We start from the raw sequence: 15,700 nt of genomic DNA, 5'->3' as shown, positions 1-15,700 counted from the left end.
AGAGTGATTGATTGCATCATTCCATTTCATTTTAACTGCAGCAATGTTGAGTCACAGTTGACAAACCACAGCTGCCAACCCCTTTAAAAAACAAAACCAGACAATATTTGGAGGGAACATGAACATGGAAATTAAATATTTAAGGGAAACCGGTAAATACAACCGAACTAATGAGTGTGACATCCAGATGAAGACTGTCTTTGAGAACTTCCATGTTGCACTCTCAGTTGTCCGCAAAGCGACGACGAAATGCCTAAGAAGTGATCTTTACTGAATTATCAGTAATGCGTTAGCAGAAGAGATGACTGAATTTTGTGGGTTGAGCTTTTGTGCCTGCATGACGGTGCAGGCTGCAGTACACTGAAGACAGGAGGAGGAAACATGACATCCTAAGGGGTGATTGCGCAACACTTTTGTTTAGAAGTTCTCTAGGAGTGGTTTTGTCTAAGTTGCCAAGTGCAACTGTTTTTAGTTTGAAACGACGTCACTTCTATTGGAACGGAATATGTTACTGTTATTTTGGGTTTTTTTGGACCATAATTTTAGTCATGTTATCTAAATTGAGTTTGTGTTGTCTATGGTTTTATGCCATTGTAAATAAAAAAGATGTGGAGTAGAAGCTCCAAATTCCATGTGACTATTTGCGTCATATGTCAGGAGAAACGCATTTAAGCAAAGATTGAGGAAGTGCTGTGACAGAAACACTGGAATGCGTCTTTGGCCACTTGTGATGGACAATATCGCTACACAATGAGATGAAATGCTGCAAAACATTTTATTCCTGAACAAGCTGTCTGTCCACATCAGGTAATGTAACATTTAGAAACCTATATATATATATATATATATATATTACCTATATCTATATTTTATATATATATATATATATAATATATATATATTATATATATATATATATAAAAATCTGCCTCTTACTGGTAATTAATTTTCCCTATTTGTCAGGTATTGAACAGATCTTCCAAACTTTCTGACCTGCTCATGGCAAAGGTAGCTGCCTCTTTTTATTTGCATGCTGTGAACAAAATAAACATTCAATCCAAAGTAGCCTAATCGTCAATATATTTGAAAAAGTTTCATATTTCTAGCTCTTGACACCAGAGTTGTGCCAACACTTCCAGATGAGCTGGACCACCGGTACTCAATGTGTTGCCAAGGGAGACCACAGGAAACCCAAACCTGGGGAGCTGTTGTATCACAAAGGAGACATTCTCACTATTGTTGCCATGACCACGGTAAAAAATAAATAAAAAGTCCTAATCAAGTTTTGTAGTCAAACTTAGAAACCCTCCGCCTATATTTTCTTGCAGAGTAAGAGATGCTACAAAGCCAAACACAATTCCACTGGAGACGAGGGGATCATAAATGTCGCCGACGTGCGGGAAAGAGAAGCTCTACGAGTGGATCCAAGCCTCAGCCTCATGCCGTACGTAAGCCGCTGTGTGGGATGCAACAGAGTGACACATTTCTTTCTCACAGGGGAATTCTTGTAAGCCCTTGCGGGAATCATGATCCTTCCTCTATTGTTAAAACCTTAAATCAGAAGCCATACCTGATCTTTTGGAGTTGCGGCCAGTCCTAGATTGAAAGGTCAAATTAAAATACAGGGACTTTTTCCAGCAACTTGGAACCAGAGGCAAGGGACTCCAGTCACATGACTTGAATCAGCCTTAAGTCTTAAATACCATTAGTCTGTCATCCATTAGATGGTTTCACGGGAAGATTTCGGGCCCAGAGGCAGTTCGTAAGCTGCAACCGGCTCAGGACGGCCTGTTCCTGGTGCGCGAGTCAATCCGACACCCTGGCGACTACGTTCTGTGCGTCAGCGCCTGTGGGGAAGTCATGCACTACCGAGTGATGTATCAAGACGGCAAAGTGACTATTGACAACAAGCAGCACTTTTACAACCTCATTGACATGATTGAGGTAGACACTTTTATTTCATTTCCTTATTTGTATTCGTTATTTTTTTATTTTATTCTTTTTTATTTTATTTTATTAGTATTTTTTTTATTGATGCTACTTTATTTTTGTTTATTCCACAAATGGATGATAAAAAACCAGCACCTAAAAAGTTTTCAATAATACTAACATCAACATGGTGCGGTCGCCCATTATTTGACCATCTTACGTAATGAGACTTATTTCTAACCTCTAAATGAGGAACACAAAACAACGGAGCCTAAAGAGGAATGTTACAATGTGATTTTCATGCGCTGCACGTGAATCACCTCTTGACAGTGTTTTGTTTCCCTCTTCACAGTTCTACTCTCAAAACAAGGGTGCCCTCGCTCAAACACTACTGAAGCCGAAACCAAAACACGGAGCAAAGTCGGCTGAGATGGAGCTGACAAAAGGTAGTGAGAATTAATTGGAATTTATTTTCCAAATTCATCACGTGTCTGTCCACTTTGTAGCTGGATGGCTGCTGGACATCAGCACACTGAAGCTGGGCCACACCATTGGGGAGGGGGAGTTTGGCGGTGAGTTTTTCTCATTCAGATAAAGCCATTTGTAATCACAATGAATTTCTTGAATTTTCCTAATTGTTCAGATATTAAGAGTTTGCAAATTCTTTATATGTCCTCCAGCTGTGTTCGAAGGTGAATATTTGCACCAGAAGGTGGCGGTAAAGACCATTAAGTGTGATGTCACAGCTCAGGCTTTCCTGCAGGAGACCACAGTGATGACGTGAGACATCCATTCTTATTCCAATCAAACACTTCCAACTTCATATTCAATTCACAGCAGTGTATCCATAACCACATGGAACTTCTTTCTTGTTTTAATTTGCCTCCTAGGAAGCTCCAACATAAAAACTTGGTCCGCTTGCTGGGAGTCATCTTGCACAAAGGCCTTCTTATTGTCACAGAGCTCATGACTAAGGTATATGAATAATTACCAGCGTGTAGAATAACGACTCTTACCAGATAATTTGTGTTGCAGGGAAATCTGTCAAACTTTCTGAGGACAAGAGGACGTTCACGCGTTAGCTCCGTGCAACTACTTCGCTTTGCACTGTAAGTTGTGCCTGAGTACAAAGATGCCTTTTAAAAGTAATTTTACATACGGTGCGTGTGCAGAGACGTGTGTCAGGGAATGGAGTACCTAGAATCCAAGAAGCTGGTCCACAGAGACCTCGCGGCTCGTAACATCCTGATCTCTGACAACGACGTGGCTAAAGTTGGCGACTTCGGGCTGACTCGGGCGGCCTCGAGGGTGTCGGATAAGCAATGTGCCAAACTGCCTGTCCGCTGGAGTGCCCCTGAAGCTCTGAAGAAACAGGTTACTGACTCCAGTATTATAAATACATAGTCATACAAGTAAACAGATTCCTGTAGAAAAACTAAAGCATCTTAAATACATTTCCATTTTTCTAAATGTGTAGAAATACTCCACAAAATCAGATGTTTGGAGTTATGGCGTTCTTCTCTGGGAAATCTTCTCCTATGGCCGTCAACCATACCCAAAGATGGTATAATTTGTAATAAACACAATATCTCACTTTTCCTCTATACACAAATGTATTAACTGAACAGATGATTACTATTTGTCAACATTATATTGTACCGTATTTTAGTCTTTAATTTCTTTGAGTCTCCAATTAGGCCAATACCCCCTTGACCCCTTAATGCCTTTGTTAATTTATTTAACTTATCAAAGTGCTTAAAGAATGATTCCTCTCCTCCATGTGTTACTTTGATGTGGCAGGCTTTGAAGGAAGTGACTGAGCGAGTGGAGGGTGGCTATCGTATGGAGGCACCGCGGGACTGTCTCCCCGCTGTTTACGCCCTCATGACCCTTTGCTGGGCCAAGGAACCTCGTAGAAGGCCTGCTTTCCATAAAATGAGGGCGAAATTAGAAGAAGAGATGGCCAAACGCAGCCCGGGTTACGAGTCGCTACATCAAAATGGAGTCGGGCGTGCAACCGGATGTGGAGGTGGATATGCCACTCACAGTGTTTAATTTGCATCTATTGGATGACTTTATGAATATTTTGGACGACAGAACATTCAAGCTTAAGGTACACCTACAAATTTAGATATGACTGCATGTAATGAAATGTTATTTGGAGCAATTTCACTTGAGTCAGCAGAAAATGAAGTCAAGTCTTTTGCTGGATTGTTGTCACATCGGATGAGCGCGTTGAGGAGATTTAAGTCAGCGTAAGCTCGGTATTTGTCTCCGTCCCGTGAGACGAGAACCCAAATTGAAGCTTGAGCCTCATCGCCAAATGAACCAGCGTACAGCATTGCTTCAATCTGCTCCCTGGGGTTTTTTTTCTTTTTTTTTTTTCTCAAGACCCATAATGGGGATGAGCTGCAATTTCCTCCACAAGGATTTACTGCAAAACCAAATGTAGAAAATGATGATAATAATAATAATAGAAGATTGGATGGGGTTGCGTGAAGGATTTACTTTTGCTTGCCGTGTACTGGGCTGTGTTTTTGTGTCACAGGACATACTGGTGCTTTTATCCCATTGGCCATATGTTAATGGTGCATCTAATACCTTCCAAGGTGGGCTTTCTGTTTGACTGACAGACAACAAGCTGTTTAATGACCATTAAGCATTGAAACCTTTTCACTAGCACTTAATATCCTTCACAGTCCATCTTTATCGCTATTTATCTGTCATTAGAACATTTTAAAATCCATCAATCACTTATTGTGAGTTTTAAAAATGATTTGGTACTTTCCAAGTAATTATTTACTATGTGACATAGTATTTATTAGATTTTAAAGTTTCAAATCCACATGTGCACTCATTTGAATCATTTTGTCTCCACTGACCGGATATACAGTAGGTGGCTTTTAACTTGAGTCGTTTAGATCGTTTGAGTGGAGCAGTTGCATAGATTACCCGTCAACTAGCCACAATCCCGCTAAGAACTTGTGTGTTTAGCCTTGTAGTGCCAGTAATTAGGTCGTGCTCAAACTTGAGATGCTGAATTTATTCGGCAATGATTCTATTTTTATTTGAAAGCGCTTGGTAAATAAATAAGTTGCAATTAATTCCGTATTCAGGATCAAAAACATGTTTTCACCAACTGTTATGAAGTGGTCTTGGTATTCCGACAGTATTCATAATAACAAAGACCAAAATTCAGTATTATGAAAATAGTGAGGAATTTCCCAAAAGAAAAAAAACCGTGTTCTCCTCATTATACAAAAAGTCTTGATATTACAAGAAAAGTTACATTAGGAAAGTTGTATAAGACTTCATTATTTAAAAAAAAGTCTTGATATTTCAAGAAAAGTTACATTAGTTAAGTTCTATAAGAATTGCATACACCAATTAATAAAACAATATGATTCTTTGCTTATATCAAAACAATTGATGTCGTAACAATAAGACAAAAAAAAAGTAATTATAAATGAATAAAAATACAAGGCAACTTATTAAATACAGTACTATGTAGATAACTGAATGGGCCATTTTGTACAGGAAAAGGTTAGGCCCTAGAGGTCAAGGAGTTTAAGAACATCTGATTCAAAGAAGCAGCTGTTGCTGTTTATTACATTATGCGTGTTTTATGTTCAAAGCAGTGCATCTTTGCTGTTTAGTACTTTATGCATGTCTTAAAAGCATCACATGAACATCACCTTCGCTACCTCACTCTTCCCTCCTCTTCCTTGGTGCGCCATCTCCACACAACCTGTCTGTGCACCACTCGGGGTAAGCTGACACTGCGCATTTACACGTTAGCTGCTTTTACCTTTAATAGGATCAGGGCGTCTTAAGTTGTCATTTGATAAAACCAAGCAGCTTGAAAACTACACTGCTGCCCCCTTAACCAATTTATGCACAGGATAACGGGCAAATGGTTGAACAGTAGAAGGGCAGAGATTTGCAAGAGCAAAATTGGAGCAGGATAATCGCCGCAATCTTGTTGCGACTAAAAGAGTTGAAGTTTACCTTGTAAATATTGTGGTTCATTCTTTACGAGTGAATGGAAGACTGTGTTGAGAAAACGTCCCCTTGAAGAGGGAGATACAAAAACTTTCATGTTTTGTGATACATTTTTATATGTTAACATATTACAACACAAGACAGTCAAACATCCTCTGAAAGAAATTGTTTGTTTTTTTTATTCATCAAAATTTCACTCTGCTCCAAAGGTAAGCAAATAGAAACCAAAACCAAAATGTAAAACTGTTCTGCCTGTAATCGGTTGATTAATCAGTTTGCAATTTTATTCTACCAAATAATCGGTGGGGCTTATAATCTTCACAAACATTTGAAAATAAACAATGCAGCAACACTTGTAGACAGACAATCTTTATCCACTTACTGAGTCGTTTAGTTCTGAAACACTTTGTCAATCATGTCTATATTCTAAAAACCATGGTGGCATGTTAATAACGCGAGAACAATTAAAGTATGAACTTGTAATGGACCAGAACGATGCATTATAACTTTTAAGCAACTAATTAAACACAAATGGTGTGGCAACGTATGAAGACAGATAATTAAATAAAAATAAAAACCTTTTGATCTTGTTATTCAGCCTCAACTTGTTTTCTAACTCAAGAAAGGCCGACAACCGGCTACTTTTATTATGACCGTGCCAAGGTCACAAGAGTTCAGAACATTCAAAGCAAACTTCTCTGATCCCAATATGTGTTGTCAAGCGTAGAAAACGAATCCTTAATGAGGATAATGGAAAGTACATCATACACAGGAGGATGCTTTTAACTCACTTGTTGATCTAACTTAATAAAGACAATCACAGACACTGTCTTTCTCACTTGGCATCATCCATAGTTTTTACTTTGACATTTGTCCGGCCGGCCGAGTAACCACGGAGACAGTCCCCCCTCGTAAATGTTCTCTCTTTAACTTTATCTTTAGATTTGTTTGAGGTCACAGGAAATCTCTTTAGTGTCTTTAGAGTCATGGCTGATTTCTAGGACACTAAGCTGGCATCAGCTTCTTCAACTCTGTGTCATCCCCTTGTTTAAAGCAGACACTTTTTACTAAGGCATCATATAGGCTAGGCTGCATGCAGTCTGGAACCAAACTGGGTGGCCCCTTGAACTGTGTGACCCCAAACAAATGTGAGGGAAATTATAATTGTTTTCTCTACTACAGTGGGTAGATTTTTCTCGACTACTGATACTGTGGAGAATTTTTGGGGGGATTTTTTTCCCCAATTTTGTTTTTTTAAAAGTTTGGTTTTAGAATTCTCTAATCAAATATTCACAAGCCCACCGAGGTACTGTCTATGGAATTGATACCTGACTGCCGTCATTCAGGAGGATCTCGGCACGTCTTTCTGAAAATACAGTCTTCCATGTTGAAATCTGAAAAGCTCTCAGGTCGGCTGCTTTAAGATTACCGGCTGTTCTCCGGGGTTTAAACTAAATATGGCGAAGCTGACGTGAGCCACTATCTGGCCCAAATTGGGAACAGAGGAAAGACAGGAAACACACTTGACAATTAAGGATTACATTTTTTTTAACAGAATTGATACAATTGAGAGTAGAATTTTAGTCATTGTAGTGATACAAAATATCATCAAAGAATTTAAAACATAATATGGAAATTTGTGTTATTTAGATTCTATTTTGTTGTATCAATACAAGTGTTCTAATGTCAAAGTTTCCTTTCCCTCGCCGTTTAACACAATGACGTCCGGTTGTGCCGAGTGAAAACTTTCATCGCATCTTTTGTCCCAAAGACAAAGAATTTCTCCAAAGAAAGTCTTCATTAGGCGAGGCCTCCTCCCGTGGCCGTGAATGAAATTGACATTTAATACAGTTAGTTGAGCAGAAAACAGCTGCCAATCACTCTTAAAGGGGAAGGATTCCAATTAATAACCCCTCCTCGTTAATCCCCTTGTTTCACCTCCCACCAGCCTTGTCCACCTCTCGTCTCCTCCTCCCACCTCGCCTTTGCGTTTCTCTCTTGCAGTGCATGCTGGCTGAACTCCACTCACAAAACTTTTTTTCGCACTCGACTACAAGCGTCTGGCTGATTTGCATGTTACATATGTATATGTTTTTTTTTTTCTCTCAAAAGGAATGCAAGGTGAATACAGGCTACAGAGTGAGAGCGCACGGTGGATCCCGGAGGAGAGGAGCATCAGTAACTGAGCAACACGTTTACTTGTAACAGCAGGTAAGCGCTCATGAGCTTCATTTGGACTGTTACTTTTTTTTCTCGCCTCTTAGCTTCTAGTGAGCATGCAAGGAAATATCAGAGTATTTCGTGAGTGCTCTTTCATTCTGATCACATATTTAGTTGAGAAATGTATTTATATTTTATTATTTGCTCCTTAACTACTGTACTGTACCGTTCTGCCAGACCACTGGGAAGCATAATTGTTTTTAATGAAAAAATTGTAAAAAAAAAAAAAAGAAATGCATACAGAACATCATTTTGATATCAGGTATGCTAAGCAAAAGCGACCATTTTTTTCAAATTTCGAATATTATTTTGTTCAAATCTATACACATTTTTAAGTATATTTTAATTAATTTAAAATATTTAAATACATCAAATCAAGTCTGTAAAATAAAATGAAACATCAACACTTTATTGCTGATAGTTTGTATTCAATGCTACACAAATTTGTGTGAAATGTTAGTAAAAACTATTTTAAAAAGTTATTTTAAAGCAAACAAAACACTGCCAATTTATTAATGTATAAAAAATGAAATTGGTAGTATTCAAGTACATACCAAATTGTACAGCAAAATAGTTTTAAGAAGTTATAGTTTATAGAATAAAGGCGGAAATTTCGATGGCGGGATGATAGATTAGATTAAATTGCATTAGGAAATCTACAATTTTTGCCAGAGTCTGCTCTGACAGCACTTGAAAAAGAATGATTAATAGATACTCATAAAATATGCAAAAGTTATATTCATAATATTATATTACGCTAAGTAAAATATCGGTCTAAATAAAAGACGTATGGATGTATACATTTGAGAATCACTCTCCTGTGTGTAACAACACCATTGTTTCTAATTCACTTTGGTGGGACATTCTCAATATCAAGTGTGATTAGATTCTGTAGGTGGACAGATTTCTGGCTGCAGTCGCTTCAATTTATAAGCTAAAAGTCACCGGTGAGGGTTTGTGTCCTCTTAATGGGCCAAACTTTGAAAGTAGAGGGGATAGACTTTAGGACCCCCCGCCACAGCTAAGCGGGTTTAGACGCACGTCAGGCTTCCTTCGAGGTAACGAGGTGATCTCTGACCTCCCTATTTGCACGGCGTCGCTCAATTAGGCCTCCTCCCCTCTTGCCGCAGGAGCCGCTGAGGGGCCCACACGCTCGGATGCATTTATCACTGGATACCATGAGCATGGTGGACGACAGCTGCCTCTCGCCTAGCAACTTCCACGACCTGGCCAAAGGTGGAGGCGTCACGGTGGGGGGCCACGTCCACAGCATCGACGTCATTCTGGGATTCAGTAAAGACCAGGATTCCCTGCTCGGCCCCGCTGGGGTCCCGGGGCCTCAGAAGGTGGACGTCGAGGACTTGGTGAATTCCGGGAAGCAGCTCGAGTCCCACCCGTCCTTCAGTGGCCACCTTGGGCCACTTCAAGATGATAGCTCAGAGCAACAGCACCAGTTTCAGGGTGAGTAGAGTTTCACGCAGTGTGGAGCGTATCGGACACTTACTGAGACAGGAAGTCAGTCTTTACTGCTTGTTTTGGACGTAATTGAATATATTTTTTAAAACCAAAGGATGATTTCAAACTCCCTGATTAAATGTAAAAACATCACCAATGTTGACACTGGGGCAGATTTTAAGTCAATGTGTTTCGTCGAGTTAGCATGTCCAGAGCATTGCAATAAATGAGCTGTGTGGGGTGAGATTGCGAGATAAATCACAGAACAAGATGGTATTGGGGTTTATGACCCTGAAGTCCAATCCCATCTCCCTGTGGAATTCCCACCTAATCTTGTGTTGAGCACAGATTAGAATGGACGGGTCGTCGTTCTGTTGTCGTCGTGATGTTATGTTGACATCTAATCTGAAGCTGTCTTCACATTTGACAGGTGGTTGATGACTTTGTGGCACAGACATGACAAATATTAATTTCGCAAGAATTTGAGAGGAATACATACATACGAACAATGATCAGAATTCTAGCTTTATCCACCAGTGTTTTTAACAATATGTTTTTTCTTAGTGAGGGGTTTGTTGTCCATGTGGCGGTTTCATCTGTAATGCAAAGTCCGTTCTAACCAATCAGAAGACACTATAGCAACCAATGTTATTTGGTACTTTAGGCAAAATAAATGCCAAGGTCAAACAATTTAAGTGAATATGTATGTCTGACTCGTCCTGATTGTGCGCTTCCAATTCAGTCCTGTGGGTGGCAGTAAAGTGCATTAAGTGCATTATTTTCACTGATGCATAGCCGAAGCTTCATCTGCTGGTTCACTGCCCATTTGGCTGCAATGCAAGCAAATCGTAACGTAATTCACCCCTTGATTGCGTTTCTGTCCCGAGTGCCCCCAAAAATTAATTAGCAATTGCTTATGTAGTTTTCACTCGCCAACCCACTTTGCTGAATGAACTAAGCCACCAAACAAAACACGTCAGTATCTATATATTTAAAATAAAACTGAAAATAAAACATTGAGTACTAAAAGAAAACATAGGTGACCATTTGCAAAGAATGCCCACCCACGGAGGCGATATCTCTCGATTTCATCTAACTGTACTGTGATGTTGTTGCACTCCACACCTGTAGGTGGCAGTAAGTGTAAGCAAACTGCCACACTCAACAAGCTTACATTTAAGTATTTTCATTCAAAACGAATCATTTTAAAAATTATGAACAAAATAATGTATCTTTTATGCTCCCCAAAGAGTATTTAAATTGCACATTTTCAAAACTAGTCCATGAGGCCAGTTGCAATGACGTCACTTCTTTATACAGTATGTAACTGTCCCATCAAGTCAGGCCACTTCCCCTTGGATGAGCAACTTTTCCCAAGTTGGGTGTCATTTGCCCCCGCCCCAGAACTCCCCACTTGCCCTCCCTTGTGTGCTGGCTGCTAAACAGTGGGCACCCTTCAGACTCGCGGCTGTGATGGGCTGACAGGCACAAGAGCTGGTCGCTGAACCACACCCGACCTCAGGCCTTTGTCCCAGCTCGGCCTTTGTCATGGCTGCTTAATGAGAGCTCGATAAAGCAAGCTCCGCATCCAGCATTGTCGCCGGGCGCGCTCCAGCTCGCCACTTGAAAGAGCGCCACGACCCCTCCTTTATGTGCCACCGGCGCGTCTCATTCACCGAAAAACAAGCCGGCTGCTACATGGCCCACTCGTTTGCTCTTCCCAAACAATGATGTCATACAAGGCTACCGAGTGGAACGTTGGAAATGAATGCAATCAACAGTTTTACATTCGATATAGCAATGTGACAAGTGGCCACCATCTTTGCGGAAGTCTCATTGGGACCTAAATTGAGCGGCCAATTCAACTGTAGATGAGGGAGGAGCATTTTTGGAATATTTTCACATAATGATTTCAGCAAACTGCCATTTAAAACAAGCAAAAAATAAGAGTCTCTGTGCTCCTGTTTTGGTTAGCAACTGAATTCATATGACCTCTTTGATGATCGGGTATGAACAATCTATGAACCGAGACTGTCTGTCCGTAACGACATGGACTTGTTTTCAAGCATTGCTGCAGTGTGATAATAGTTTGCTTCCCGACTACTCCCGAGGTGCTCTTGAGCAAGGCCCGTGTTCTGCTTCTGTGTCTGACACTGCAATATACACCCACCAATGTTGGTGAATGTATTTCCAGTACAATGTGAGATAATTCTCTTTCATAATCTCGTATGTACAATGTTTACAATCCAGGCCGCAGCATTTCATTTCGTTACTTCAGGAGCAGATAAAGAGTGGAAACATGTTTAACAAATCCGATTAGCAGTGTTTACGAGCCTCATTGAGGTTGAGAGGATTGATGGCTTCACTCATGTTCAGTAGCTTAATGATGCATGTGTCCAACTAATGGCCGCTTGTCTGGAATGTGCACATTACTTTCTTTACTTCTACTAGATGTGTATTTTTTTAAATGTTAGTTACACTCGGCAAACAAAACTAGCAATTTAGCAAACTCGCAAAACACAAATGTATATGAAGACAAACAATGTAATAATATGGTGATATACTGTATAAAAACATATTCTATGTACTATATATTATGCTGCCCCCTGGTGGCCAGGCCTATGAAAAAAAAAAAGTAGTTGTCCTTGTGTTTTTGTGCAGATGCCGACCTGTTTACCAACAAGTGCGATGAGAGACTGAGAAAGAGCCTCGAGAGCGACGAAGGCAAGTCACCCGAGCCGTGCAAGGACAATCAGCCCAAGAAGAAGCACCGACGCAACCGCACCACCTTCACCACCTACCAGCTGCACGAGCTGGAGCGTGCCTTCGAGAAGTCCCATTACCCTGACGTGTACAGCCGCGAGGAGCTGGCCATGAAGGTCAACCTACCTGAAGTTCGGGTTCAGGTAGGATCAGTGTCCTCAATTCAAACTTTATAACGTCCGGTTAAGCGCAAATTCTTCCAGTGCATAACATATAATATATATGTAAATCAGTCCCAACTCATTACTGACCTGAAAAATCACTAGTTTTAATTTACAAATAGCAACTAGCAGGAATAGATGTACCTGTAGTTCTATAATAATAGTTTTCAAATATTTCCAGCCGGGGACCCATGTTCATGTACTGTATGTATTATTAAAACCTGACCTGGGATCCTAACCCTGAGCATCATGCCAGCAAGTCTTTGGCCTTGCTTGCCAAGTCAAGCGATTACACCAGATAATTGCAAGTCGCAGCGTGTGTGTGTCCAAACATACTAGCCCTTAAGAGATTCCAGTGTCTCCAGTTGCTCTGATCCTATCACATTGAGACGTCATATCCGAGTCGGCATATTCTGACAACCGTAGACCGATAACTAAAATCCAACAGGAAAATAATTCTAGACTGTTGGGGAGAAATTAATACAATGTCTTCAATCTCCAGGTGTGGTTTCAGAACCGAAGAGCCAAATGGAGACGTCAAGAGAAAATGGACGCCAGCACCATGAAGCTCCACGACGCGCCGATGTTGTCTTTCAACCGATCGGCGCCGGTCCACACTGCCATGGGACCCATGAGTAACTCCCTCCCATTGGACCCTTGGCTGACCTCCCCCTTGTCCAGCGCCACGTCGGTCCACAGCATCCCGGGCTTCATAGGCCCGGCTCAGGGCCTTCAGCCCAACTACCCCGGCCACGGCTTCCTCAATTCCAGCCCTCATCCGTCCATGGGTCAGGGAATGCAGAGTATGGCGGCGCCGCCCCCGTACCAGTGTCCGGCGCCGTACCCCGACAAGTTTCCGCTGGAGGACATGGACCAGCGCAGCTCAAGTATCGCTGCACTGAGGATGAAAGCCAAGGAACACATCCAGTCCATGGATAAAACCTGGCTACCCATGTGATTTACTCAGTGGCTCCTCACAATGCTGACATGATGGCAGGGACCTTACCCACAATGCAAAGGAAAATGATTCTAAACTGAGGATCGAGGGACTTTCTTTTTACACTTTTCTTATTTCTCTCTCTCTCTTTTTTTTTTTTTTTTACATCTCAAGGACATCAAGTGGATGAGTGATGTGTTTTGAAACTGCCCTTTTTGAATGCGCGGCCATATTTTCCATAACCATTTATCCATCTTCAATACGTCATAAGTTATCTACTATGTCGTATTTCTTACTTTTACCACCTTGCTTTCCTTTGTCCCTAAAGTTTTTTTTAATCAAATTAAATCAAATTGCCAATTTGTTAATGGGATAACTGGAGTGTAAAGTATAAAAGAGTATTAGGGCCGCACTGAGAAGACTAGTTCTGCTGAAGAATTTGGACATTGACTGAATTTTCAAGATCAAAATACTTTTTCCCCCCACTTAATATTACAACTTTTACTTCTCATACATTTCAACGTTGTTTCTGTGAAACTAAAAATATACATCTTCAAAAATATACCTTTTTTCCCCCTCATAAAATTATTCAAATACAAATTCTCTTTATTGGAATTTTTGGAGGATTTTGGCTTTTTCATAACCCCTCCCCCACATAAAAAAAAACCTCATGTAATTTAATCTTTGTTTCTCGAAAAAGCTCATTTTCATCTCAATTTAACAATTTAATTATCATAAAATAAATTACAAATGTATTGCCTCTTTCAAACGCATTTTATTTTCCGTGTGCTCTGATACTCTTTTATAGGTTTATCTCGAGGACGGTTTAAAAGTTTTTTTTTTTTACCCTTAACTTTTACAGTTGAGGAAGATACCCATACTTTTATGGTCCTGGCAAAGGCACACCAATTACTTGTAAGTTGAATCATTAGTGTAGGTGGTACCAAGAGTGGCAGAAATAGATCACTAGTGTAACGAAGTACATTTAAACCAGCAGGTCAAGGCTGGCAAAAAAATACCCTTCTTAAAAAAAAATTTGACTGTAAAGTCAATAATTGCTCAAAGGGCAGCAATCCGAGGTAAGACGGCACCTTCTAAGTGCGAATATACCAAAAAATAATCATGCACAGTTGCTTTGTTGGTGTGCTGTCATGCTTTAACGAGGGAGGGACGGAATGTAGCAAGTTATAAAGAAAAAAAAACAATTGTTTTGCTTCATTTCTTGTGCTTGAGTGGCTTTTGGAGGAGAAAGCCTGTTGGCAGCTCAGTGTTGGGTGGCTGAGCGTACGTGCGGGGTAGCACCGTGTGATGCGTCACCCTGCATAGTTCAGCCTTTGTTGAGCACAATTGATCCAAGTGCGTTGTCTTTGTCTGCACTTGCTGGATGGGCGTCGGGAGGGGGGCGGTCTCGGGCAGAACTAAATAGGCCCTTGTAACCATTTGTGTTTCTTTCTCAATCAAAGGAGGGGAGGCATCGATCGGAGCTGCTATGATCAGCGGTGACACTATATTGGTCTCGTCCATCTGTCCTTGAGTTTGTCACTGAAGTAAAGACGCTCGAATTTAATGGTCGGAATATATCGATCAATCAGCTGCTCATTTCTGCTTTGTAAAGTGTTTTTTTTTTTTTTTTTTTGTATTGCGGGTTGTTATTTAGACATCTGATTAGACCTCAAACTGTGGACAAATGTGGATTACCTTGCACAAATAGAGCTTTCAACATGCGTGATTTGGGACTATGAATAAGCCAAAGGTTATGGACAAAACTGCACTAGATGTTTTTTTTTTTTTTTTTTTTCTCAAATGGCACAGGGTTTCTTTATTTAACCCTGTGATGCTGTTTCTAGAAATACATGTCGTAGAATTAGTCATGTCTTTCCTTTTGTCTGGAACATGGAGGTGTGTATTCTGGAAAGATGTGAACAAAGATCTACTGGAAATAAATATAGTTTGATAGAGCATGTGTCACTGCTTTCTCACTTTCATGTTGACCCATGCGCCCATTCCCACCGTTTTTTTTCTTCTTCCCCCTTTCAGCCCAGTAAGTCTAAAGAGCAATCCAAGATTACAAGAGAATAATCGTTATCATCTGACATACATGCGCAGAGACGTTTTTCTTTTTTTTCCTTGTGCTTGTCACTTGTGCTCCAACTCCCTCTGTGTGTCTCTCTTTTTTTCCCTTTTTTTTTCCCTTCCACCCCTCCCAATCCTCCATAGATGGCAGGGTGCCAGC

At 40.6% G+C, this 15,700-nt stretch overlaps 2 protein-coding genes across 3 annotated transcripts; both read left to right on the top strand.

Moving 5' to 3' along the window:
• The first annotated feature begins 690 nt into the window (after positions 1–690).
• Positions 691–6,161, top strand: matk (megakaryocyte-associated tyrosine kinase). Its single transcript, XM_037250707.1, has 13 exons — positions 691–807; positions 964–1,008; positions 1,140–1,253; positions 1,329–1,444; positions 1,725–1,944; positions 2,282–2,375; positions 2,436–2,501; positions 2,610–2,709; positions 2,820–2,904; positions 2,965–3,038; positions 3,102–3,303; positions 3,407–3,493; positions 3,730–6,161. The coding sequence occupies exons 2-13, from the start codon at positions 1,000–1,002 to the stop codon at positions 3,982–3,984; spliced, it is 1,422 nt and encodes a 473-aa protein (XP_037106602.1). The 5' UTR covers positions 691–807; positions 964–999; the 3' UTR covers positions 3,985–6,161.
• A 1,236-nt stretch (positions 6,162–7,397) lies between these two features.
• On the top strand, positions 7,398–15,426 carry rx1 (retinal homeobox gene 1). Of its 2 annotated transcripts, none has more exons than XM_037250737.1 (4): positions 7,398–8,142; positions 9,282–9,612; positions 12,268–12,512; positions 13,033–15,426. In XM_037250737.1, exons 2-4 carry the CDS (start codon positions 9,309–9,311, stop codon positions 13,486–13,488), a joined length of 1,005 nt encoding a protein of 334 aa, XP_037106632.1. In that variant the 5' UTR covers positions 7,398–8,142; positions 9,282–9,308; the 3' UTR covers positions 13,489–15,426. The 2 variants fall into 2 exon arrangements, with proteins under 2 accessions (XP_037106632.1, XP_037106633.1); XM_037250738.1 differs by having other exon boundaries at positions 9,260–9,612.
• The last annotated feature ends 274 nt before the right edge of the window (positions 15,427–15,700 follow it).

Source organism: Syngnathus acus, chromosome 4 (genome assembly GCF_901709675.1).
Source record: "Syngnathus acus chromosome 4, fSynAcu1.2, whole genome shotgun sequence".
NCBI classification, from domain to species: domain Eukaryota; kingdom Metazoa; phylum Chordata; class Actinopteri; order Syngnathiformes; family Syngnathidae; genus Syngnathus; species Syngnathus acus.
This window is presented reverse-complemented; position numbering and strand designations above follow the sequence as displayed.

Bases quoted from the DNA above. Each gene is read 5' to 3' on its own strand.
- rx1 (XM_037250737.1), top strand. From the start codon at position 9,309: ATGCATTTATCACTGGATACCATGAGCATGGTGGACGACAGCTGCCTC. The intron at 9,613-12,267 runs GTGAGTAGAGTT...GTTTTTGTGCAG, and splicing joins GCAACAGCACCAGTTTCAGG to ATGCCGACCTGTTTACCAAC. The intron at 12,513-13,032 runs GTAGGATCAGTG...TTCAATCTCCAG, and splicing joins TACCTGAAGTTCGGGTTCAG to GTGTGGTTTCAGAACCGAAG.
- matk (XM_037250707.1), top strand. The intron at 1,945-2,281 runs GTAGACACTTTT...CCCTCTTCACAG, and splicing joins ACCTCATTGACATGATTGAG to TTCTACTCTCAAAACAAGGG. The intron at 3,494-3,729 runs GTATAATTTGTA...TTGATGTGGCAG, and splicing joins GTCAACCATACCCAAAGATG to GCTTTGAAGGAAGTGACTGA.